The sequence below is a fragment of the Lithobates pipiens genome, unplaced genomic scaffold, assembly GCF_037356315.1.
Source record: "Lithobates pipiens isolate NorthernLeopardFrog02 unplaced genomic scaffold, aLitPip1_a1.2 Scaffold_23, whole genome shotgun sequence".
NCBI classification, from domain to species: domain Eukaryota; kingdom Metazoa; phylum Chordata; class Amphibia; order Anura; family Ranidae; genus Lithobates; species Lithobates pipiens.
In genome coordinates, this window is record NW_027507785.1 from 325,471,523 (window position 1) to 325,497,279 (window position 25,757).

The 25,757-nt window shown below is 43.3% G+C and overlaps 1 protein-coding gene across 1 annotated transcript in view; it reads left to right on the forward strand.

Annotated features, from left to right (window-relative positions):
* The first annotated feature begins 492 nt into the window (after positions 1–492).
* Positions 493–25,757, forward strand: part of LOC143927150 (uncharacterized) — a 30,752-nt gene continuing 5,487 nt past the window's right edge. The window contains exons 1-4 of the mRNA XM_077451099.1: positions 493–2,130; positions 2,536–10,636; positions 13,486–13,592; positions 15,257–15,370. Of these exons, the coding sequence (XP_077307225.1) occupies positions 562–2,130; positions 2,536–10,636; positions 13,486–13,592; positions 15,257–15,370 (9,891 nt within the window). The 5' untranslated portion in view covers positions 493–561. The remainder of the gene's footprint in view (positions 2,131–2,535; positions 10,637–13,485; positions 13,593–15,256; positions 15,371–25,757) is intronic.

A 25,757-nucleotide genomic window follows, 5' to 3' on the forward strand; every position in this document is an offset into this window, starting at 1 on the left:
ACCACTGAGCCTCCAACCACCTCTACAGCAACCAGTAGTGACACTCCAACCACTACCATGAGAGCAACAACAGCTGCTGAGTCTACAACCAACACTATAGCAACCAGTAGTGAAACTCCAACCACTACCATGACAGCAACAACAGCTGCTGAGTCTACAACCAACACTATAGCAACCAGTAGTGACACTCCAACCACTACCATGATAGAAACAACAGCTGCTGAGTCTACAACCAACACTATAGCAACCAGTAGTGAAACTCCAACCACTACCATGACAGCAACAACAGCTGCTGAGTCTACAACCAACACTATAGCAACCAGTAGTGACACTCCAACCACTACCATGATAGAAACAACAGCTGCTGAGTCTACAACCAACACTATAGCAACCAGTAGTGACACTCCAACCACTACCATGACAGCAACAACAGCTGCTGAGTCTACATCCACCACTATAGCAACCAGTAGTGAAACTCCAACCACTACCATGACAGCAACAACAGCTGCTGAGTCTACAACCAACACTATATCAACCAGTAGTGACACTCCAACCACTACCATGACAGCAACAACTGCTGCTGAGTCTACAACCACCACTATAGCAACCAGTAGTGAAACTCCAACCACTACCATGATAGCAACAACAGCTGCTGAGTCTACAACCAACACTATAGCAACCAGTAGTGACACTCCAACCACTACCATGACAGCAACAACAGCTGCTGAGTCTACAACCAACACTATAGCAACCAGTAGTGACACTCCAACCACTACCATGATAGCAACAACAGCTGCTGAGTCTACAACCAACACTATAGCAACCAGTAGTGACACTCCAACCACTACCATGACAGCAACAACAGCTGCTGAGTCTACAACCACCACTATAGCAACCAGTAGTGAAACTCCAACCACTACCATGATAGCAACAACAGCTGCTGAGTCTACAACCAACACTATAGCAACCAGTAGTGACACTCCAACCACTACCATGACAGCAACAACAGCTGCTGAGTCTACAACCAACACTATAGCAACCAGTAGTGACACTCCAACCACTACCATGATAGCAACAACAGCTGCTGAGTCTACAACCAACACTATAGCAACCAGTAGTGACACTCCAACCACTACCATGACAGCAACAACAGCTGCTGAGTCTACAACCAACACTATAGCAACCAGTAGTGAAACTCCAACCACTACCATGACAGCAACAACAGCTGCTGAGTCTACAACCAACACTATATCAACCAGTAGTGACACTCCAACCACTACCATGACAGCAACAACAGCTGCTGAGTCTACAACCAACACTATAGCAACCAGTAGTGACACTCCAACCACTACCATGACAGCAACAACAGCTGCTGAGTCTACAACCAACACTATAGCAACCAGTAGTGAAACTCCAACCACTACCATGACAGCAACAACAGCTGCTGAGTCTACAACCAACACTATAGCAACCAGTAGTGACACTCCAACCACTACCATGACAGCAACAACAGCTGCTGAGTCTACAACCAACACTATAGCAACCAGTAGTGAAACTCCAACCACTACCATGACAGCAACAACAGCTGCTGAGTCTACAACCAACACTATAGCAACCAGTAGTGACACTCCAACCACTACCATGACAGCAACAACAGCTGCTGAGTCTACAACCACCACTATAGCAACCAGTAGTGACACTCCAACCACTACCATGACAGCAACAACAGCTGCTGAGTCTACAACCAACACTATAGCAACCAGTAGTGAAACTCCAACCACTACCATGACAGCAACAACAGCTGCTGAGTCTACAACCAACACTATATCAACCAGTAGTGACACTCCAACCACTACCATGACAGCAACAACAGCTGCTGAGTCTACATCCACCACTATAGCAACCAGTAGTGAAACTCCAACCACTACCATGATAGCAACAACAGCTGCTGAGTCTACAACCAACACTATAGCAACCAGTAGTGACACTCCAACCACTACCATGATAGCAACAACAGCTGCTGAGTCTACAACCAACACTATAGCAACCAGTAGTGAAACTCCAACCGCTACCATGATAGCAACAACAGCTGCTGAGTCTACAACCAACACTATAGCAACCAGTAGTGAAACTCCAACCACTACCATGACAACAACAACAGCTGCTGAGTCTACAACCAACACTATGGCAACCAGTAGTGACACTCCAACCACTACCATGATAGCAACAACAGCTGCTGAGTCTACAACCAACACTATAGCAAGCAGTAGTGACACTCCAACCACTACCATGACAGCAACAACAGCTGCTGAGTCTACAACCAACACTATAGCAAGCAGTAGTGACACTCCAACCACTACCATGATAGCAACAACAGCTGCTGAGTCTACAACCAACACTATAGCAACCAGTAGTGACACTCCAACCACTACCATGACAGCAACAACAGCTGCTGAGTCTACAACCAACACTATAGCAACCAGTAGTGACACTCCAACCACTACCATGACAGCAACAACAGCTGCTGAGTCTACAACCAACACTATAGCAACCAGTAGTGAAACTCCAACCACTACCATGACAGCAACAACAGCTGCTGAGTCTACAACCAACACTATAGCAACCAGTAGTGAAACTCCAACCACTACCATGACAGCAACAACAGCTGCTGAGTCTACAACCACCACTATAGCAACCAGTAGTGAAACTCCAACCACTACCATGACAGCAACAACAGCTGCTGAGTCTACAACCAACACTATAGCAACCAGTAGTGACACTCCAACCACTACCATGACAGCAACAACAGCTGCTGAGTCTACAACCACCACTATAGCAACCAGTAGTGAAACTCCAACCACTACCATGACAGCAACAACAGCTGCTGAGTCTACAACCAACACTATAGCAACCAGTAGTGAAACTCCAACCACTACCATGACAGCAACAACAGCTGCTGAGTCTACAACCAACACTATATCAACCAGTAGTGACACTCCAACCACTACCATGACAGCAACAACAGCTGCAGAGTCTACATCCACCACTATAGCAACCAGTAGTGAAACTCCAACCACTACCATGACAGCAACAACAGCTGCTGAGTCTACAACCAACACTATATCAACCAGTAGTGACACTCCAACCACTACCATGATAGCAACAACAGCTGCTGAGTCTACAACCACCACTATAGCAACCAGTAGTGAAACTCCAACCACTACCATGATAGCAACAACAGCTGCTGAGTCTACAACCAACACTATAGCAAGCAGTAGTGACACTCCAACCACTACCATGACAGCAACAACAGCTGCTGAGTCTACAACCACCACTATAGCAACCAGTAGTGAAACTCCAACCACTACCATGATAGCAACAACAGCTGCTGAGTCTACAACCAACACTATAGCAACCAGTAGTGACACTCCAACCACTACCATGACAACAACAACAGCTGCTGAGTCTACAACCACCACTATAGCAACCAGTAGTGACACTCCAACCACTACCATGACAGCAACAACAGCTGCTGAGTCTACAACCAACACTATAGCAACCAGTAGTGAAACTCCAACCACTACCATGATAGCAACAACAGCTGCTGAGTCTACAACCAACACTATTGCAACCAGTAGTGAAACTCCAACCACTACCATGATAGCAACAACAGCTGCTGAGTCTACAACCAACACTATAGCAACCAGTAGTGACACTCCAACCACTACCATGACAACAACAACAGCTGCTGAGTCTACAACCAACACTATGGCAACCAGTAGTGACACTCCAACCACTACCATGACAGCAACAACAGCTGCTGAGTCTACAACCACCACTATGGCAACCAGTAGTGACACTCCAACCACTACCATGATAGCAACAACAGCTGCTGAGTCTACAACCAACACTATAGCAAGCAGTAGTGACACTCCAACCACTACCATGACAGCAACAACAGCTGCTGAGTCTACAACCAACACTATAGCAAGCAGTAGTGACACTCCAACCACTACCATGACAGCAACAACAGCTGCTGAGTCTACAACCAACACTATAGCAACCAGTAGTGAAACTCCAACCACTACCATGACAGCAACAACAGCTGCTGAGTCTACAACCAACACTATAGCAACCAGTAGTGACACTCCAACCACTACCATGACAGCAACAACAGCTGCTGAGTCTACAACCACCACTATAGCAACCAGTAGTGACACTCCAACCACTACCATGACAGCAACAACAGCTGCTGAGTCTACATCCACCACTATAGCAACCAGTAGTGAAACTCCAACCACTACCATGACAGCAACAACAGCTGCTGAGTTTACAACCAACACTATAGCAACCAGTAGTGAAACTCCAACCACTACGATGACAGCAACAACAGCTGCTGAGTCTACAACCACCACTATAGCAACCAGTAGTGTCACTCCAACCACTACCATGACAGCAACAACAGCTGCTGAGTCTACAACCAACACTATAGCAACCAGTAGTGACACTCCAACCACTACCATGATAGCAACAACAGCTGCTGAGTCTACAACCACCACTATAGCAACCAGTAGTGTCACTCCAACCACTACCATGACAGCAACAACAGCTGCTGAGTCTACAACCAACACTATAGCAACCAGTAGTGAAACTCCAACCACTACCATGACAGCAACAACAGCTGCTGAGTCTACAACCAACACTATATCAACCAGTAGTGACACTCCAACCACTACCATGATAGCAACAACAGCTGCTGAGTCTACAACCACCACTATAGCAACCAGTAGTGAAACTCCAACCACTACCATGATAGCAACAACAGCTGCTGAGTCTACAACCAACACTATAGCAAGCAGTAGTGACACTCCAACCACTACCATGACAGCAACAACAGCTGCTGAGTCTACAACCACCACTATAGCAACCAGTAGTGACACTCCAACCACTACCATGACAACAACAACAGCTGCTGAGTCTACAACCACCACTATAGCAACCAGTAGTGACACTCCAACCACTACCATGACAGCAACAACAGCTGCTGAGTCTACAACCAACACTATAGCAACCAGTAGTGACACTCCAACCACTACCATGACAGCAACAACAGCTGCTGAGTCTACAACCAACACTATAGCAACCAGTAGTGACACTCCAACCACTACCATGACAACAACAACAGCTGCTGAGTCTACAACCACCACTATAGCAACCAGTAGTGACACTCCAACCACTACCATGACAGCAACAACAGCTGCTGAGTCTACAACCAACACTATAGCAACCAGTAGTGAAACTCCAACCACTACCATGATAGCAACAACAGCTGCTGAGTCTACAACCAACACTATAGCAACCAGTAGTGAAACTCCAACCACTACCATGATAGCAACAACAGCTGCTGAGTCTACAACCAACACTATAGCAACCAGTAGTGACACTCCAACCACTACCATGACAACAACAACAGCTGCTGAGTCTACAACCAACACTATGGCAACCAGTAGTGACACTCCAACCACTACCATGACAGCAACAACAGCTGCTGAGTCTACAACCACCACTATGGCAACCAGTAGTGACACTCCAACCACTACCATGACAGCAACAACAGCTGCTGAGTCTACAACCACTACTATGGCAACCAGTAGTGACACTCCAACCACTACCATGATAGCAACAACAGCTGCTGAGTTTACAACCAACACTATAGCAACCAGTAGTGAAACTCCAACCACTACGATGACAGCAACAACAGCTGCTGAGTCTACAACCACCACTATAGCAACCAGTAGTGTCACTCCAACCACTACCATGACAGCAACAACAGCTGCTGAGTCTACAACCAACACTATAGCAACCAGTAGTGACACTCCAACCACTGCCATGACAGCAACAACAGCTGCTGAGTCTACAACCAACACTATAGCAACCAGTAGTGAAACTCCAACCACTACCATGACAGCAACAACAGCTGCTGAGTCTACAACCAACACTATAGCAACCAGTAGTGAAACTCCAACCACTACCATGACAGCAACAACAGCTGCTGAGTCTGCAACCAACACTATATCAACCAGTAGTGACACTCCAACCACTACCATGACAGCAACAACAGCTGCTGAGTCTACAACCACCACTATAGCAACCAGTAGTGACACTCCAACCACTACCATGACAGCAACAACAGCTGCTGAGTCTGCAACCAACACTATAGCAACCAGTAGTGACACTCCAACCACTACCATGATAGCAACAACAGCTGCTGAGTCTACAACCACCACTATAGCAACCAGTAGTGAAACTCCAACCACTACCATGATAGCAACAACAGCTGCTGAGTCTACAACCAACACTATAGCAACCAGTAGTGACACTCCAACCACTACCAGGACAGCAACAACAGCTGCTGGGTCTACAACCAACACTATAGCAACCAGTAGTGACACTCCAACCACTACCATGACAGCAACAACAGCTGCTGAGTCTACAACCAACACTATAGCAACCAGTAGTGAAACTCCAACCACTACCATGACAGCAACAACAGCTGCTGAGTCTACAACCAACACTATAGCAACCAGTAGTGACACTCCAACCACTACCATGACAGCAACAACAGCTGCTGAGTCTACAACCAACACTATAGCAACCAGTAGTGAAACTCCAACCACTACCATGACAGCAACAACAGCTGCTGAGTCTGCAACCAACACTATAGCAACCAGTAGTGAAACTCCAACCACTACCATGACAGCAACAACAGCTGCTGAGTCTACAACCAACACTATAGCAACCAGTAGTGAAACTCCAACCACTACCATGATAGCAACAACAGCTGTTGACTTTACAACCAACACTATAGCAACCAGTAGTGAAACTCCAACCACTACGATGACAGCAACAACAGCTGCTGAGTCTACAACCAACACTATAGCAACCAGTACTGACACTCCAACCACTACCATGACAGCAACAACAGATGCTCAGTCTACAACCACCACTATAGCAACCAGTAGTGACACTCCAACCACTACCATGATAGAAACAACAGCTGCTGAGTCTACAACCAACACTATAGCAACCAGTAGTGACACTCCAACCACTACCATGATAGCAACAACAGCTGCTGAGTCTACAACCAACACTATAGCAACCAGTAGTGAAACTCCAACCACTACCATGATAGCAACAACAGCTGCTGAGTCTACAACCACCACTATAGCAAGCAGTAGTGAAACTCCAACCACTACCATGACAGCAACAACAGCTGCTGAGTCTACAACCAACACTATAGCAACCAGTAGTGAAACTCCAACCACTACCATGATAGCAACAACAGCTGCTGAGTCTACAACCAACACTATAGCAACCAGTAGTGACACTCCAACACCTACCATGACAGCAACAACTGCTGCTGAGTCTACAACCAACATTATAGCAACCAGTAGTGACACTCCAACCACTACCATGACAGCAACAGCAGCTGCTGAGTCTACAACCAACACTATAGCAACCAGTAGTGAAACTCCAACTACTACCATGATAGCAACAACAGCTGCTGAGTTGACAACCAACACTATAGCAACCAGTAGTGAAACTCCAACCACTACCATGACAGCAACAACAGCTGCTGAGTTGACAACCAACATTATAGCAACCAGTAGTGAAACTCCAACCACTACCATGACAGCAACAACAGCTGCTGAGTCTACAACCAACACTATAGCAACCAGTAGTGACACTCCAACACCTACCATGACAGCAACAACTGCTGCTGAGTCTACAACCAACATTATAGCAACCAGTAGTGAAACTCCAACTACTACCATGATAGCAACAACAGCTGCTGAGTTGACAACCAACACTATAGCAACCAGTAGTGAAACTCCAACCACTACCATGACAGCAACAACAGCTGCTGAGTCTACAACCAACATTATAGCAACCAGTAGTGAAACTCCAACCACTACCATGATAGCAACAACAGCTGCTGAGTCCACAACAACCACTATAGCAACCAGTAGTGAAACTCCAACTACTACCATGATAGCAACAACAGCTGCTGAGTTGACAACAACCACTATAGCAACCAGTAGTGAAACTCCAACCACTACCATGACAGCAACAACAGCTGCTGAGTCTACAACCAACACTATAGCAACCAGTAGTGACACTCCAACACCTACCATGACAGCAACAACTGCTGCTGAGTCTACAACCAACATTATAGCAACCAGTAGTGAAACTCCAACTACTACCATGATAGCAACAACAGCTGCTGAGTTGACAACCAACACTATAGCAACCAGTAGTGAAACTCCAACCACTACCATGACAGCAACAGCAGCTGCTGAGTCTACAACCAACATTATAGCAACCAGTAGTGAAACTCCAACCACTACCATGATAGCAACAACAGCTGCTGAGTCCACAACAACCACTATAGCAACCAGTAGTGAAACTCCAACCACTACCATGATAGCAACAACAGCTGCTGAGTCTACAACCACCACTATAGCAACCAGTAGTGAAACTCCAACCACTACCATGACAGCAACAACAGCTGCTGAGTCCATAACAACCACTATAGCAACCAGTAGTGAAACTCCAACCACTACCATGACAGCAACAACAGCTGCTGCGTCTACAACCACCACTATAGCAACCAGTAGTTACACTCCAACCACTACCATGACAGCAACAACAGCTGCTGAGTCTACAACCAACACTATAGCAACCAGTAGTGACACTCCAACCACTACCATGACAGCAACAACAGCTGCTGAGTCTACAACCACCACTATAGCAACCAGTAGTGACACTCCAACCACTACCATGATAGCAACAACAGCTGCTGAGTCTACAACCAACACTATAGCAACCAGTAGTGACACTCCAACCACTACCATGACAGCAACAACAGCTGCTGAGTCTACAACCACCACAATAGCAACCAGTAGTGACACTCCAACCACTACCATGACAGCAACAACAGCTGCTGAGTCTACAACCACCACTATAGCAACCAGTAGTGACACTCCAACCACTACCATGACAGCAACAACAGCTGCTGAGTCTACAACCACCACTATAGCAACCAGTAGTGACACTCCAACCACTACCATGACAGCAACAACAGCTGCTGAGTCTACAACCAACACTATAGCAACCAGTAGTGAAACTCCAACACCTACCATGACAGCAACAACAGCTGCTGAGTCTACAACCACCACTATGGCAGCCAATTCTGAAACTTCTATAACCACCATGACACCAAAAACCACTGAACCTCCAACAACCATGACAGCAACAAGCACTGAAACTACAATAACCATCATGACATCAACAACCACTGACCCTCCAAACACCTCAGCAGGAACCAGTACTGAAACTCCAACATCCACATCCCCCATTGAGCCTTTAACCATCACTTTAGCAACCAACACTGAAATTCCAACAACTACCATGTCAGCAATAACCACTGAGCCTCCAACCACCATGACAGCAAGCAACACTGAACCTCCAACAACTGGATCCAGTACAACTCCAGGAACCAGTACAACACCCAAATCCAGTACAACTCCAGGAGCCAATACAACACCTGAATCAAGTCCAACTCCAGGAGCCAATACAACACCTGGATCAAGTCCAATTCCAGAAGCCAGTACAACACCTGTATCCAGTACAACACCTGTATCCAGTACAACACCTGTATCCAGTACAACTCCAGGAACTAGTACAACACCTGGATACAGTACATCACCAGGAGCTAGTACAACAGCTGAATCCAGTACAGCCCCTGGATCCAGTTCAACTCCTGAAACCAGTACAACACCTGGATCCAGTATAACTTCAGAAGCCAGTACAGCACCTGGATCCAGTACAACTCCCAAAGCCAGTACAACCCCTGCATCCATTACAACAGCTAAATCCAGTACAGCCCCCAAATCCAGTTCAACTCCAGAAACCAGTACAACTCCAGAAGCCAGTACAACACCCGCATCCATTATAACAGCTAAATCCAGTACAGCCCCCGAATCCAGTTCAACTCCAGGAACCAGTACAACACTTGGATCTAGTATAACATCTGCATACAGTACAACTCCAGCAGCCAGTACAGCACCTGGATCCAGTACAACTCCAGAAACTAGTACAACACCTGGATTGAGTACATCTCCAGTAGCCGATACAACACTTCGATCCAGTACAACTGCAGGAACCAGTACAACTCCAGAAGTTAGTACAACATCCGGATCCAGTACAACACCTGAATCCAGTACAACTTCAGGAACCAGTACAGCATTTGGATCCAGTACAACTCCAGAAGCCAGTACAACACCTGGATCCAGTGTAACTTCAGGTACAAGTACAAAATCTGGATCCAGTACAACTCCAGAAGCCAGTACAACATCCGGATCCAGTACAACACCTGGATCCAGTGCAACTTCAGGAACAAGTACAAAACCTGGATCCAGTACAACTCCAGAAGCCAGTACAACATCTGGATCCAGCACAACTCCAGGAACCAGTACAGCACTTGGATCTAGTACAACACTTGGATTGAGTACAGCGGTATCGGGAGCAAGCACAGTTTCTGCCAGTGCAACAGCTGAAAACAGTACTACACAAGGTACGCTTTGGTTTGCCCTACACCCTCAATTAGAACATGTACTGTATGTCGATACAGTTTGTAGTAAGCAGTGTATTGTATTATGGAGTTATTATCAGCGAGTTAAACTCAAATTGGACTCAGGATTTCCTTTGCTGTTAATCCCCGCTCCTCATAGACACACCCCTGTACCTCTGAACAAAACCTCATATACAGTACAATGTCACAGGTCCTCTCCATCCTTTTCTTCCTCCAGTGGTGGACAGCTCTAAATTCTGCACAGAGCAACACCCTCTAATGAAGTGTTGCCTCTCTTTGCAGTATTCTCCAATTCTAGATCTTAACCCGATCACTAGAATCTCATATAAGGTTTAAAATTACTGTCAAGTACTTGGTAAAAGCTGAGCCGAGGAGCGGGCTTCCCTAAGGGCCGGTTCACACAGCGAGGCGCGGCGAGGCGTCTCCGACTTACCTCGCCGCGACCTGCGGGGAGCTCAGCGGCGACTTGCAGAAGACTTCTGTATAGAAGTCAATGCAAGTCGCCCCCGAAGTCGCCCCGAAGTAGTACAGGAACCTTTTTTCTGAGTCGGAGCGACTCGAGTCGCTCCTCTCAGAACGGTTCCATAGTACTGAATGGGGGCGACTTGCGGGAGCGAGGCGAGGCGAGCCGTGTCGCCTCGCCTCGCCTCGCTGTGTGAACCGGCCCTTAGGCTGTATTCACATATATGCAATGCCGAACACCATATGTGATTCGGACTCCAATTTCTATTCAAATCACATACTATTGTTTGCAGTGCGATTTGAGCCCATTCATTTTGTATGTGCTCAATTCCACACCACACCACACAAAAAAGGTGCAGGTATCTTTTATTTTTATTTTTTGCACCCGAATCGGATTGCATGGGGTGTTAACACCCATGTGATCCAATTCTTACAATTGTATTGCGCTTTGAAATCTGTTTTTAGGGTGTCATTAATTTAACATTGACACTGGTGGCAGATCGCATGAGCGTCATGCGAATTCAGTTCAGTACGGGAAACGCTCAGGATTGGCTGTGTTTCCTGCACCACATATATGTGAACCAATCCTTAAGCCCCATACACACTATCAGATTTACTGCTGATTTTTGTCTTAAAGCGGAGGTCCACCCTAAAGTGGACCTTCCGCTCATTGGAATCCTCCCCCCCTCCGGCGCCACAATTGGCACCTTTCAGGGGGGAGGGCGGTGCAGCAGGGGTGGACTGACAACTCATGGGGCCCCCGGGCATTAGGAGATTATGGGGCCCCCAGGCATTAGGAGATTATGGGGCCCCCAGGCATTAGGAGATTATGGGGCCCCCAAGAATTAGGAGATTATGGGGCCACACGGTATACACACACACAGTATACAATCACACAGTACACACAGTATACAATCACACAGTATACACAGACATGTTTCTATTGGCTGAGAAGGTACTGGAGAGGTGGGGCAGCTATAATCTCTGGATTTTTAGACCAAAAGGATGTCGGTAAGGGACATTTCAGAGACAGATGTAAAAAAAAAAACACAGATTTTTACATACTGTCCCTGGTTTTACTGAGACTAGCCACCCTGATGGGGCCCCCTAGTGGCTCGGGGCCCTCGGGCAGTGCCCGAGTGGCCCAATGGTCAGTCCGCCCCTGCGGTGCAGGTACCTGTACAGTACAGGTATCTGCACCCACTTCCGGCATAGATTCTGCAGAAGGTACACCCCTTTCCGCAGAATCTACGCCCCTTTCCGAAGGTCCCCCACTGCTTCGGGTGCCGACATCGCGGGCACGCTGGGCGGGTAAGTGTCACTATTTTAAAAGTCAGCAGCTGCAGTATTTGTAGCTGCTGGCTTTAAAAAAAAAAAAAAAAACGGCGGAACTCCTGGTGGACTCCCGCTTTAAGATTTACCAAAACCATATAATATGAGGTCAAACCTTAGAAGTTTCAATTTGTATGCAGTCAGGCAGGCCCTTGCACTACATGGTTTTGGTAAATCTGAAGACAAAAATCAGCAGAAAATCTGATAGTGTGTAAAGGGCTTTACACTTCCCGTTCAATACCCTATGGAGTCAGTGAAAGGGTGTAACCTAGTCGAAAAGTGGCTCGGTGACTGCAGTGAGTCCAGATGTAGTGGTTGATCTGATAATAGTCTGGATACTGGTGGCATGCTGTGGATTCTCATACTGGAACTTGTGCAGAATGTCGGCACATGGATTGAGCATGGGAACCCTCAACCCACACGGGCAGGAAACAAGCCAAAGGGTCAAGAGATAAGCCGTCAAGATGAGTCAGCAACAGCTGGGTAGCAAGGTTATTTTATTTGGTGTGGTTGTGCCCATAAAGTCCATGCAATGTGGTTCAAGTATTTCTCGGCTGGGTAGCAGAGGTACCAAATCAGAAGGCAGGAACAGAGTCAGAAGCCAGGCCGGGGTGGATATCAGATGGGCAGCAAAGGTACCAAATCAACAGGCAGAAGATCACAAGGTCAGGGAACAGCCAAAGTCAACAATGAGAGATTGGGATACAGCAGAATCAGGAGGAAATCTGGGTCAAACAATGAGTACCAGAATGCAGGTCAGGTCATAGGTCTCAGGAGATGATGACCACTCAGCAATTCTGTTTAGTTGTTCTGTGCTTTAAAACAAGGCTCTGAGCACCAAAAGCCAGTGCCAGATGTGTATTCTAATTCATGCACACCGAGGTACGCACAGCCCTCACTATGTATTGACTATGAGCAGCAGTATACACATCTGCAGACCTTTGGGCCATGCATAGACATGTGCAGAATGGAAAAAAAAAATGACTTTTTGTTTAAGTCTTAACACAACTTTTTTTTTCTATTTTTTTCCCATCTAGCACAAACTGTTGGAAGTGGTATATCTGGATCCATCCCTGGTTATGCTATTGCTCTCATTGCAGTGATAGCTGTTGTGATGGTTGCCATACCGATAGTGGCATATCTGGTAAGTGTCAACATTCCCGTATGGCACATTCATATTGTATGTAGTACAGTCATTAAAGTAGTGTTGCCACCAAAAAATAAAAAAATGTTTAAAATTCTTTAAAAAAAATAAAATAAAAATAATTGGAAAAAAAAATTTTTTTTACTCACCCCTAAATACCTGTTGCTAGGAGGTCCCTCGTAGTCTGCCTTCTTCCTTGCCCGGGCTGGCGACATCATTTCCCCTTGTGCCGCACAGTCGCCTGGGACCTGTCACGTGTCCCAGGTGACTGCGTGGCGTATCACGGCGCCCTGTGCTGCTCGCGCATGCGCAGTGGGTGCCCGGCTGTGAAGCCACAGCCGGGTGCCCACAGTACGAATGACGGTGCTGCGAGCGGAGCGGGGAACCGGGGGGGGGGGGGGGGGCTTTGTTCCCCTGCATCACTGGACCCTGGGACAGGTAAGTGTCCGATTATTAAGAGTTAGCAGCTGCAGTATTTGTAGCTGCTGACTTTAAATTTTTTTTTTTTTAGGGGGTACCCCACTTTAAGCCAAAATAGATTTTGCCACAATATCGCTAATTTCCCCCTTATTTCAAACTAGCCTCTTATTTCCCTATTGTCAGAAACCACGAACCAGACTGAGACAGAAGTACAGTTATATAACACTTGTTTAATAATAATAATAAAAAGGTAAACAGCGCAAACGTACGTCAACACATCGCCAGAGTTCATGAACCGGAACGGATAGTCAGACAGGCCAAAACGTCAGGGAGCCAGAGGTAAGCGTAGTAGAACAGAAAGCAGGATCTGGAGCCAGAAGGATTATCAGCCAAGCAAGTCTTCAACAGGAACACAGGAGAGCGTCTCTAGAGATGTGACCAAGGAGAAGGCAGAGATCCTCTGGGCTGGACAGCTTAAGGCCCCTTTCACACATGCGGACAGTATGTCTGTATTTCATCCACCCGTTTGCGGATGAAATACAGACATACATGCATCCCTATGGGATAGCAGGTGTCTGCGGATGAACATCCGCAGACCCCCTGAACTATAAAAAAAAAACTCCTGAGCTATTATTGGCCACAGGCATCCTGCCTGTGGCCAATTATGGCTCTCCTCACTGCCGGCACTGTGATTGGCCAAGCATGCGGGGTCACAGTGCATGCTTGGCCAATCATGAGCCAGCAATGCACTGCGAGGGCGTAGTGCATTGTGGGGCGTTCGTACCACACGAATTTGGTGCAAACGGTCCACAAAGTTCTGAATTCGCCAAACAAACGAACGGCCGATGTTCGAGTCGAACACCGAGCTCATCCCTAGTTAGGGGTATCAGAGAAAAGGGAGCTGAATACAAATACACGCCACACTTTTCACATATATATTTGTAAAAATGTTGAAAGAACTTTTATCATTTTCCTTCCACTATCACAATTATGGGCCACTTTGTGTTGGCCTATCACATAAAATCGCAATAAAATTAATTTACGTAACATGACAAAATGTTGAAAATTTAAAGGAGTATGATGACTTTTTCAAGGCACTGTATATGTGTGTGTGTGTGTATATATATATATATATATATATATATATATATATATATATATATATAATTATCCAATTTTATAAGTTGGTACAACTTTATACAATTTGTTTTGCTTGCTCACCCTCATCAATTTTTTTTCCACAGGTAGCCAAATTTGGATTTTTTGCTACCTTCGTTCCAAGAGAGATCCCATTATATAACTTCCCAGAGACTGGAATGAGGCTGCGAAATTTCGAAGTGCGAATGCCAACATCCAGGGTAACAAGACTTATTTAATCTTAAAATTTAAAATTTGTACATGCTGAGTGAGATATAAATTGACTGATCAAGGTGTATGGACTACATTTATGCCCCATACACACGGTCGGACTTTCCGACGACAAAATCCGATTGGATTTGGGCCCAAACTTGTCTAGCACACACACAGTCGCACAAAGTTCCACCGACAACATGATCCGATCACACATTTTCCGGCGGAAAATCTGACCTTGTGTATGCCCTTGTACACACGGTCGGATAATCTGTCGGATTGCGTCTTATCGGACCGTGTCGTCAGATAATCCGACTGTGTGTGGTATGCATCGGACTGATTCCGTCCGAATCGCCGTCCGACCCAATTTTCCAACATGTTGGAAATATTTCCCGACCAACTGGGCCGGACGGACCTAATCCGATCATGTGTAGAGCATTTTCATCGGACCAAGTGCCACGCATGCTCAGATCAAATTCCTACATCAAAGCTATTGGCTACTAGCCTGAATGTAGTCCCATCATAACGAAATTACGTCATCACGTTCTGAAAGATCGGATTTTTCGCCAACTTGGCCCGACCGTGTGTATGCAACAGTTTCGGACAAGATCCGACGGACAAAATCCGACAGGCAAAATCCGACGGATTTGGTTGTGGAAATCTCCGACCGTGTGTACAGGGGCTATGGGGAATTAGTCCCATATACAATAGTGGGCTGACTGGTGAGATGGGGGGGGGGGGCTATTTACTAAAACTGGAACACTCAAAATCTAGTGCAGCTGTGCATGGTAGCCAATCAACTTCTAAATTCAGCTTTAGCTTCAGTTCAATTACCATATTTTTCTCTCCATAAGACACACCTGACCATAAGACGCACCTAGGTTTTAGGTGGAAAACAATAAAAAAAAAATATATATTCTGAACCAAATGGTGTACTAAACTATTTTCCAGTGCCCTTGAAATGCAGAGTGACAATTACCATAGAAAGTATTGGCAGGGTATTGCAGAGTAATGGCAGAGTATTGGCCTGGTATTGCAGAGTATTGGCAGGGTATGGCAGAGTATTGGCAGAGTATTGGCAGGGTATGGCAGGGTATTGGCAGGGTATGGCGGGGTATTTCAGAGTATTGGCAGGGTATTGCAGAGTAATGGCAGAGTATTGGCCTGGTATTGCAGAGTATTGGCAGGGTATGGCAGAGTATTGGCAGGGTATGGCAGAGTATTGGCAGAGTATTGGCAGGGTATGGCAGGGTATTGGCAGGGTATGGCAGGGTATTTCAGAGTATTGGCAGGGTATTGCAGAGTAATGGCAGAGTATTGGCCTGGTATTGCAGAGTATTGGCAGGGTATGGCAGAGTATTGGCAGGGTATGGCAGAGTATTGGCAGGGTATGGCAGAGTATTGGCAGAGTATTGGCAGGGTATGGCAGAGTATTGGCAGAGTATTGGCAGGGTATGGCAGGGTATTGGCAGGGTATTTCAGAGTATTGGCAGGGTATTGCAGAGTATTGGCAGAGTATTGGCAGGGTATTGGCAGGGTATTGGCAGGGTATTGCAGAGTATTGGCAGAGTATTGGCAGAGTATGGCAGAGTATTGGCAGGGTATGGCAGAGTATTGGCAGGGTATGGCAGAGTATTGGCAGGGAATTGGCAGAGTATTGACAGGGTATTGCAGAGTATTGGCAGGGTATTGGCAGGGTATTGCAGAGTATTGGCAGAGTATTGGCAGGGTATGGCAGAGTATTGGCAGGGAATTGGCAGAGTATTGGCAGGGAATTGGCAGAGTATTGGCAGGGTATTGCAGAGTATTGGCAGGGTATTGGCAGGGTATTGCAGAGTATTGGCAGGGTATTGCAGAGAATTGGCAGGGTATGGCAGAGTATTGGCAAGGAATTGCAGAGTATTGTACAGGGTATGGAGGGGTGGCTGTGACTGCACTTGTCACAGAGCAGCGCTGTGGGCACTACAGATGCAGCCCACAGCGCTGCTGCCATCCGATCTCTCCACTCCACTGTACAGATCTGTACACAGAGGGGAGAGAGAAACCGGCGTCATCACAACGCCAATTTGTTTACAAGTGATAGCTCCGTCATTAGACGGAGCAATCACATTGCAAACGGCGGGTGCACCAAGATGGCCGCCGCTCCAGAGCTAGGCTGAAGCCACGGTCTTTCCTAAGGCCGAGGCCGTGGATCGCTCCAGAGCGTGATTGGGGCGGTGCCAAGCCTATATTCTCACCATAAGACACAGGCACATTTCCCCCCATATTTCTGGGGGGAAAAAGTGCGTCTTATGGTCCGAAAAATACGGTAATCTTTGACAGAATACCTGGAAGCTGATTGGTTTCTATGTAGAGCTGCACCAGATGTTGCACGGTCCATTTTTAGTAATTCCCCCCAATGGAACCAATATAAAAGCATTTGTTCATTATTTTATTTTCATTTACAACATTGGAAGGGCTGTCATTATATAAGCGGACTAATCTACTAAAAGAGACACCATTTATTTCCAGTGCTAAGCAAGATTTAAAGTGTACAGCCAAAACTTTTTTTTCTGTTTTGGAACTTCACCATCTCGATTCGTCCTGGTGATCAATCATTGGTGACCATTGTCACTGGGACATTACCTTTTAAGCTGGCTATATACTAGTAGATTTTTGAACAAACATTCGTACATTTCATGACTTTATAAATGTCATTTGAGTACTTCAAAAATGGTGGCTTTTGATTTGTTTCAAATTTATCTTTATTTTATATTATAAAACATACATTCAAAAATTTTCCATTCAGATTTCACATCATTATAAAACATTCCCCATACGCAACAAAAAACATAGCACCAAATAAAAAAAAAAAAAAAAAAAAAAGATGCCATTACTAATCCATTCAGTCCCCCACTCTTATATAAATTCCCACAGTTTTCCTGAGGTACTCAATTCCTCCCATTTCTTCCAATATTCCGACATCGGTTTTTCTACATATCCCTCTTGTCTAATCTGTTTCTCCATGAAACACACCTCGCTCATCTCATAGTTCCACTCTATTATTGTTGGGGCTACTTCCTTTTTCCATTTCTGTGCTATTACGGTTTTAGCTATTGTAGTTATTTGATAATAAAATTCCAACTCCTTTCGTTTTAATTTTTCAGGTGTATGGTAGAATAGTATTGTCTTTATATCAAGATTTATTCTTATATCTGTCAGTTCCTGATATATTTTTATTATCTTACCCCAAAATATTTTTATCTTCCAGCAACTGTACCAAATATGCTCTAGAGTACCCTTCTCCTTCTTACATCTCCAACATAATTCAGAATTCCATTTATTTATTTTATTCATAATCACTGTGCTTCTATACCATCTTAATAGAATTTTATAATTTTTTTCCTGATATTTAATAGCTAATGGTGTTTTATATATTCCTTCAAATACCTCTCCCCACTCTTTCTCTGTCAACTCCTGCCCTATTTCTTCCTCCCATTTTTTTATTCCTGCTATTTTTTTAATATCCCCACCAGGAAGTAATAAGTTATATATCTTAGCTAATTTCTTATTTGCTTTATCCTTATTTATTGCTATTTGTTCAAATATGGTTGGAGATCTATTGATCATTATCTTTATTGGGTCAATAAATGCCCTCAGCTGTAAATATTGAAACCATTTGTTTTTATACTCTTGCCCCAATTCCTCAAACGTTGGAATATTTCCATCATTTAGGATTTGTATTATCCGGTCATGTTCATCTATATTCCATTTCAAAAATGTATTATCCTTTATAGCTGGCCTAAATTCGGGATTACCAAATAAAGGGGTCATAGGGCCTATTAATGATGATAGTTGTTTTTTCTTTATCATATCATCCCATATTTTTAAAGTTGTTTTTACAAAGATAGGCATTTCCTTCCTCTCTAGTCTTGACTCAGGTTTTATCCATGGCTGGTGTTTTATTTTAGCCCCTAATATGTCTTCTTCCAATTTTATCCATTGCTTGTCTTTTTCATTATGCTGCCAATCGATTATTCTCATTAGAGAGGCAGCTTGTGAATATTTAAAAAAGTCAGGCAATGCTAATCCACCATTATTTTTCGTTCTAATTAATACCTCCCTGCCTACTCTGGGGGTCTTATGTGCCCATACAAAGCCTTCTACCATTTCTTTCAGATCTTTCATAATTTTTTTTGATGGTATAATGGGTACCGTTTGAAAGATATACAACATAATTGGCAAAATCTCCATCTTTACAATATTTACTCTCCCAAACCATGATTGGGTTATTTTATCATATTTGCCTAGAAGTTTCTTTACCTTCTGAACTGCCAAATTATAATTCATATCTTGCAAAAGTTTTAAATCTCTTGGAATATATACTCCCAGGTATTTTATCGCATCTTGCTTCCATTTAAATGGAAAATTCTTTTGTACAATAGTTTGAACTTTCTCTTCTAATGTAATATTCATTAGTTCAGATTTGTCATAATTTACTTTGAAATTACTAATTTCACCAAATCTCTCAAGTTCTTTTATTAAATTTGGTATAGTAATTATAGGGTTGGTTATATATAAAAGAAGATCATCTGCATAGGCAGCCATTTTATATTCTTTACCTTTGACCTTTATCCCCGTTATATCTTTGTTTGTTCTTATAGCCTCCATGAGATATTCCATCATCATAATATATAAAAGTGGTGATAAGGGGCACCCTTGTCGGGTTCCATTTGATATATTTATATACTTTGATAATATCCCATTTGCTCTCACTTTAGCCCTTGAGTTCTTATATAGGGCCATGATCCTTCCTAACATCTTGGGTCCCATCGCTGTTTGTTTCAATACTTCCTCTAAGAACTGCCATCCCACCCTATCAAATGCCTTTTCGGCATCTATGGCCAATAGGCAGGTAGGGATGGCAGTTCTCTGAGCGTATTCAATCAACGTGCATGTTTTAATGATATTGTCTCTTGTCTCCCTTCCTTTCAGAAACCCCGTTTGTTCCAAGCTTATATTATTTGAAACAATATCCGTTATTCTTTTGGATAATATTTTTGAGAATATTCTTATATCTAAATTGGTCAACGATATAGGTCTATAATTTTTACATAGTGATTGATCTTTTTCAGGTTTTAATATTAGTACTATATGAGCCTCTGTACCTTGTATCGCAAATGGTTGATCTGCAGATATAGAATTAAATGTTACCTTAAGTATGGGTATTATTTGTTCCTTAAATGACTTATAAAATCTAGCAGTGTATCCATCTGGCCCTGGACTTTTCCCCAGAGCAAGTTCTTCAATAGTCTGTTGAATTTCTTCTGTTGTAATTTCTTCCTCCAACCCCTCCATCTTTCCTTTTAAACAGTTGAATATAGCCATTTCCTTTACATATTTTTGTATATTCTCCCCTTTGTTTTCTCCTTCTTTGTGATCCTTACCATCCTTAATATTATATAATTTAGAATAGTATGTATGGAATGTTTCAGATATTTCCTCTGGGTCGTATGTAATTTCCCCATTTGATTTTACAATTTTCTCTATGTAACTTGGGGGTTGTTGCTTTTTTAAGGCTCTGGCTAATATTTTCCCAGGTTTATTTCCAAATTTATACCACTGCGCTCTATTCTTATCCCTCACCCGAAGGGAATCCTCATCAAGCACAGATTGTAATTCCAGTTGTTTTTCCTTTAGTCTAGCTCCATCTCCCATTTTCCTACTTACTTTATGTATTCCTTCTAGTTCTTTAATCTCATATTCCAATTGAGATATTTTTTGTGTTTTTTCTTTTTTTTTCCTTGCCCCGTGCTTGATGAATATTCCCCTCATAACACATTTCAATGTTTCCCATTGAATTGCAGGTGAGGTTTTGTCCCTTTCATGAGTTATCAAAAATTCTTCTATAACTTGTAATATTTCTGCCACACATTTACTATCTTTAATTAAATTATCATTCAATCTCCATATTCCATTCTTTTTCTTTGTTTCAATCACTGAAATTTCCACATATATTGGGGCATGGTCCGACCAGAGAAATCCCCCTATGTCTGTTACTGGTTTCATCATTAAGCCCTCTTTATTTATAAAAAAATAATCCAATCTATGATATGAATTATGTATATTTGAATAGTATGTATAGTTTTTTTCCTTTTGGTGTTGAGCCCTCCATATATCTGTTAATTGATATTTTTTTAATATGTCCTTAAATTCCTTTATTCTATTGTTATTCTTATTTTTTTTTTGTAGTTGTATATTTGTAGTATCTTTCTTTGCATCCATTAGAAAGTTTATATCACCACCCACTATTACCACTCCTTCAACCTTCTTCATTGCGTCCGCTAGGGCTTTTGTACCGCTCTCTATTTGTCCGTAATTAGGGAGATATAAATTAACTATAGTAAATTTTTTTCCATATAGCATAATCTTTATTATTAAAGATCTTCCATCTTTACCTTCATATTTTTGCAATATTTGGACCGGCAAATTCCTATGGAACGCAATTGATACCCCTTTTGATTTGGAATATGGAAAAGTATCATGTAACCATGTATTATAGTTTATATTATTAATTTTAGGTATATGATCTGAGCGAAAATGTGTCTCCTGAAATAACACGATATCTATTTTCTGCTTATGTAGGAAATTTAAAATTTGATTTCTTTTAGCGGGGGAATTAATACCTCTTACATTAAAAGAACAAAACTTCACGCTACCCATAATAAAAAAAAAAAAAAAAAAAAAAAAAAAAAAAAAAAAAAAAAATTATACAATAATCTCACTTAAAGTTATCCCACCCTCCCTATACCCACAAGCACATACACACTCAATTATCTACCCTTCTGCACCCACCCTTATGACACCTCTGTTCCCCTAAGATTTGACTATATTAGTCTAACTCACCAATGGTGAGGTCCCTATCTAGGGGGTATTTAAACTGCTGATCCTGATATACTCCCATTTGGCCTATGCAAGCTCTTCACATTCTTCTTCCCTTTTTCATGCTCTATCTCTTTGTTATCCCTCTATTCATATAATTTTTAATATGTCCCTGACTTTAATTTCTAGTCCTTTTATCATTGTTGGGAAATTATCTAAATCCATAGAGAAATAAAAACCTGGGATGGGAAGAGATAAAGAGGAGAGGAAAAAAAAAAAAAAAAAAAAAAAAAAAACCTGGGGGGGGGGGGATGTGAAGGAATTACCATCCACTATATTAGTGTTTATATTGAAATAAAATCCGAAGAAAAAAAAAAAAAAAAAAAAAAAAAAAGGGTGATATTAAATAAATTACTAGTTATTATACCTATTCCCCTATTCATTCCCTCATAATTTATTCTATTTGTTATCCTATCCCCTTATATCCTACCATTCAGTCCCCATCCCCCCCATTATGTGCAATTAAGTGCAATTAAGTGCAAATAGTGTTGTGTCGCCTATATCATTATTATTCCATGTTGTGCGTATCATTTCTATACTTTATCCTTCTTTCTATTTTGTAGTGTTGTTTAACCTATAGTTCTTTTAACACAAAAATATGTTAACACTCCCTCTCCATCACCTCCCATATCCCCCCTCCTCCATCCATCCCCCCTCCCCTCCCTCGTGCCATATCACCTATAAATTACATCACATCTTTGTTGTTCCATATTGTGCATATCATCATTATAATTTATCCACACTTCTAAATTATACTATTGTTTACCCATCCCCCCCCCTCCTCCATCCATCCCCCCCCCCTCACCCTCAGTCCGCCTATCTTCTCCTCCCAAAGTCTTTGGGCCAGTTTGGTAATGTCACTTCCGCGAGATGCAAGGTCTTCTGAAAGTCATGCAAATCATTTAGATCTCTATAAATAACAGTTTGGCCCTCATACTGGGCTTGCAGTTGAAAAGGAAATCTCCATCTATATTGCACATTCTTTTTTCTTAATTGTTCCAAAAGGGGTTTTAAAGCTCTTCTTTTATCTAACGTTAACTTGGACAGGTCCTGGAAGAAAAGCAAATTTGATCCTTCATATAATATGTGGTTGTTTTTACGCACTGCCGCCATAATTCTCTCCTTAGTTTGAATATAATGGAGTTTACAGATTACATCCCTAGGTTTATTTTCCTCCGATCCTCTTGGACCCGCAGCTCTATGTATCCTATCAATTATCATATCAGCTTTTGATAAGTCCTGTATTATATCCTTAAAGATTTTTTGAACCACTTCAGCGAGTTTTTCTAAAGGCACATTTTCTTTTAATCCTCTTATCCTTATATTACATCTTCTACTTCTATTTTCTTGTTCGTCAATAATATTTACCAATTGCTTTAACTCTATTTCCTGTTCTTGCATTCTTCTCTTTACTTGAATTAGATCTTTTTCCAAGCCTTCAGTCTTTATATTCACCTTTTCTATTTTCTCTTGCATATCTAAAGTAATTGCCTTGATCTCTTGTATTTCTGTTTTATACACATTCTCCAATCTTTGGATATAGTGATCCATATCAACCTTTGTGGGTAAAGAGGTTATATACGTTTTAATGTCCCAGCTTTCTTTCTCTTTCTCCTTTTTACCATCCACTTCTATATCCAATGTGTCTATGGGGGAGCTATTTCTAGGCTGTGTTATCATTTCTTCTCCTAATATTCCAGAAACACCTGAGATCAGTGATGATTCTACAGAATTCAATACTTCCTGGGAGATATGACGGAGCATTAGACGGAGCAATCACATTGCAAACGGCGGGTGCACCAAGATGGCCGCCGCTCCAGAGCTAGGCTGAAGCCACGGTCTTTCCTAAGGCCGAGGCCGTGGATCGCTCCAGAGCGTGATTGGGGCGGTGCCAAGCCTATATTCTCACCATAAGACACAGGCACATTTCCCCCCATATTTCTGGGGGGAAAAAGTGCGTCTTATGGTCCGAAAAATACGGTAATCTTTGACAGAATACCTGGAAGCTGATTGGTTTCTATGTAGAGCTGCACCAGATGTTGCACGGTCCATTTTTAGTAATTCCCCCCAATGGAACCAATATAAAAGCATTTGTTCATTATTTTATTTTCATTTACAACATTGGAAGGGCTGTCATTATATAAGCGGACTAATCTACTAAAAGAGACACCATTTATTTCCAGTGCTAAGCAAGATTTAAAGTGTACAGCCAAAACTTTTTTTTCTGTTTTGGAACTTCACCATCTCGATTCGTCCTGGTGATCAATCATTGGTGACCATTGTCACTGGGACATTACCTTTTAAGCTGGCTATATACTAGTAGATTTTTGAACAAACATTCGTACATTTCATGACTTTATAAATGTCATTTGAGTACTTCAAAAATGGTGGCTTTTGATTTGATTGGATAACATTTCCGAAAAAAAACTATATTGAATTTTTCATCATTGTGACCCCCATTAACCATTAGACAATCAAACAAAGGTTCTTAAAAAAAATAAAAATTCTAATTAAATGTTTCTATTGTCATGGTCAGCTTTGCCGTTCTGTCTTGGAAACAGGAGGTGACCTTGGGTGTCCGGGTATCATCATGTTTCTCTAGAAAAGAAAGACACAGGGACCATCTCCCACTCTACTAAATAAAAGTGTTTTTGTTGAGTTCTCTGTTTCTATCAAAGAAATATCTTCTGTCCTTATGATTCACAGAACAGAAAGGCAGGGGCGTAACTATAGGGAGTGCAGCAGTAGCGACCGCAACCGGGCCCTGTGATGCAGGGGGCCCATGCAGCCCCCTCTACATATGGCCGGCAGCAGCATAGGCAGCTAGGGGTACCAGTGCACCATGCACACGGGTGGGTGGAGATATGCTGATCGCCCGTCCAGCACACTGGATGGAGCCCAGGCCAACATGGATGAGTGCGTGGCCTACAGCTTGGTCATGGTCCCCCAAACACAATTACATACCCCCTCCATCTCCCCCTGGGGACAGGGACCCCTTCTCACCTGGGGGCAGTAACTTCATCTGCCCTGGAGAAAAGGACTTCATCTCTTCTGGGGACGGGGATCCCATCCTGCCTGGGGACAGTCCCCCAATGGGGCACCTAAAAATTTAAAAAATACAAAAAAAAATACTGATACGAGTGGTGGAACTACAGGGCTCACAAAGGTCATACCTGTGACCACTCCCTGGAGTTCCACCGCCGGACTCGGAGGGAAGGGCCCTGGCTGGGGTTCAGGGGGGCCCTTCATGGTTTCTTGCATCGGGGCCCTGAAGGTTCTAGTTACGCCACTGCAGAAAGGTGTTCACCTATCCAACGGGAACACAAATACCAGTAAACTTTCCAATTGTACAAAACTTAAAGAAGAGAAACTTGGCTGGAGTTGGGTTTTAGCTCTTTTAAACTTTCGATAGTCCTGCCTCCGTTAGTTGCAAGTGTGCCAGTGTACCTTGTCTACTAGTGGCCTTAATGTGAC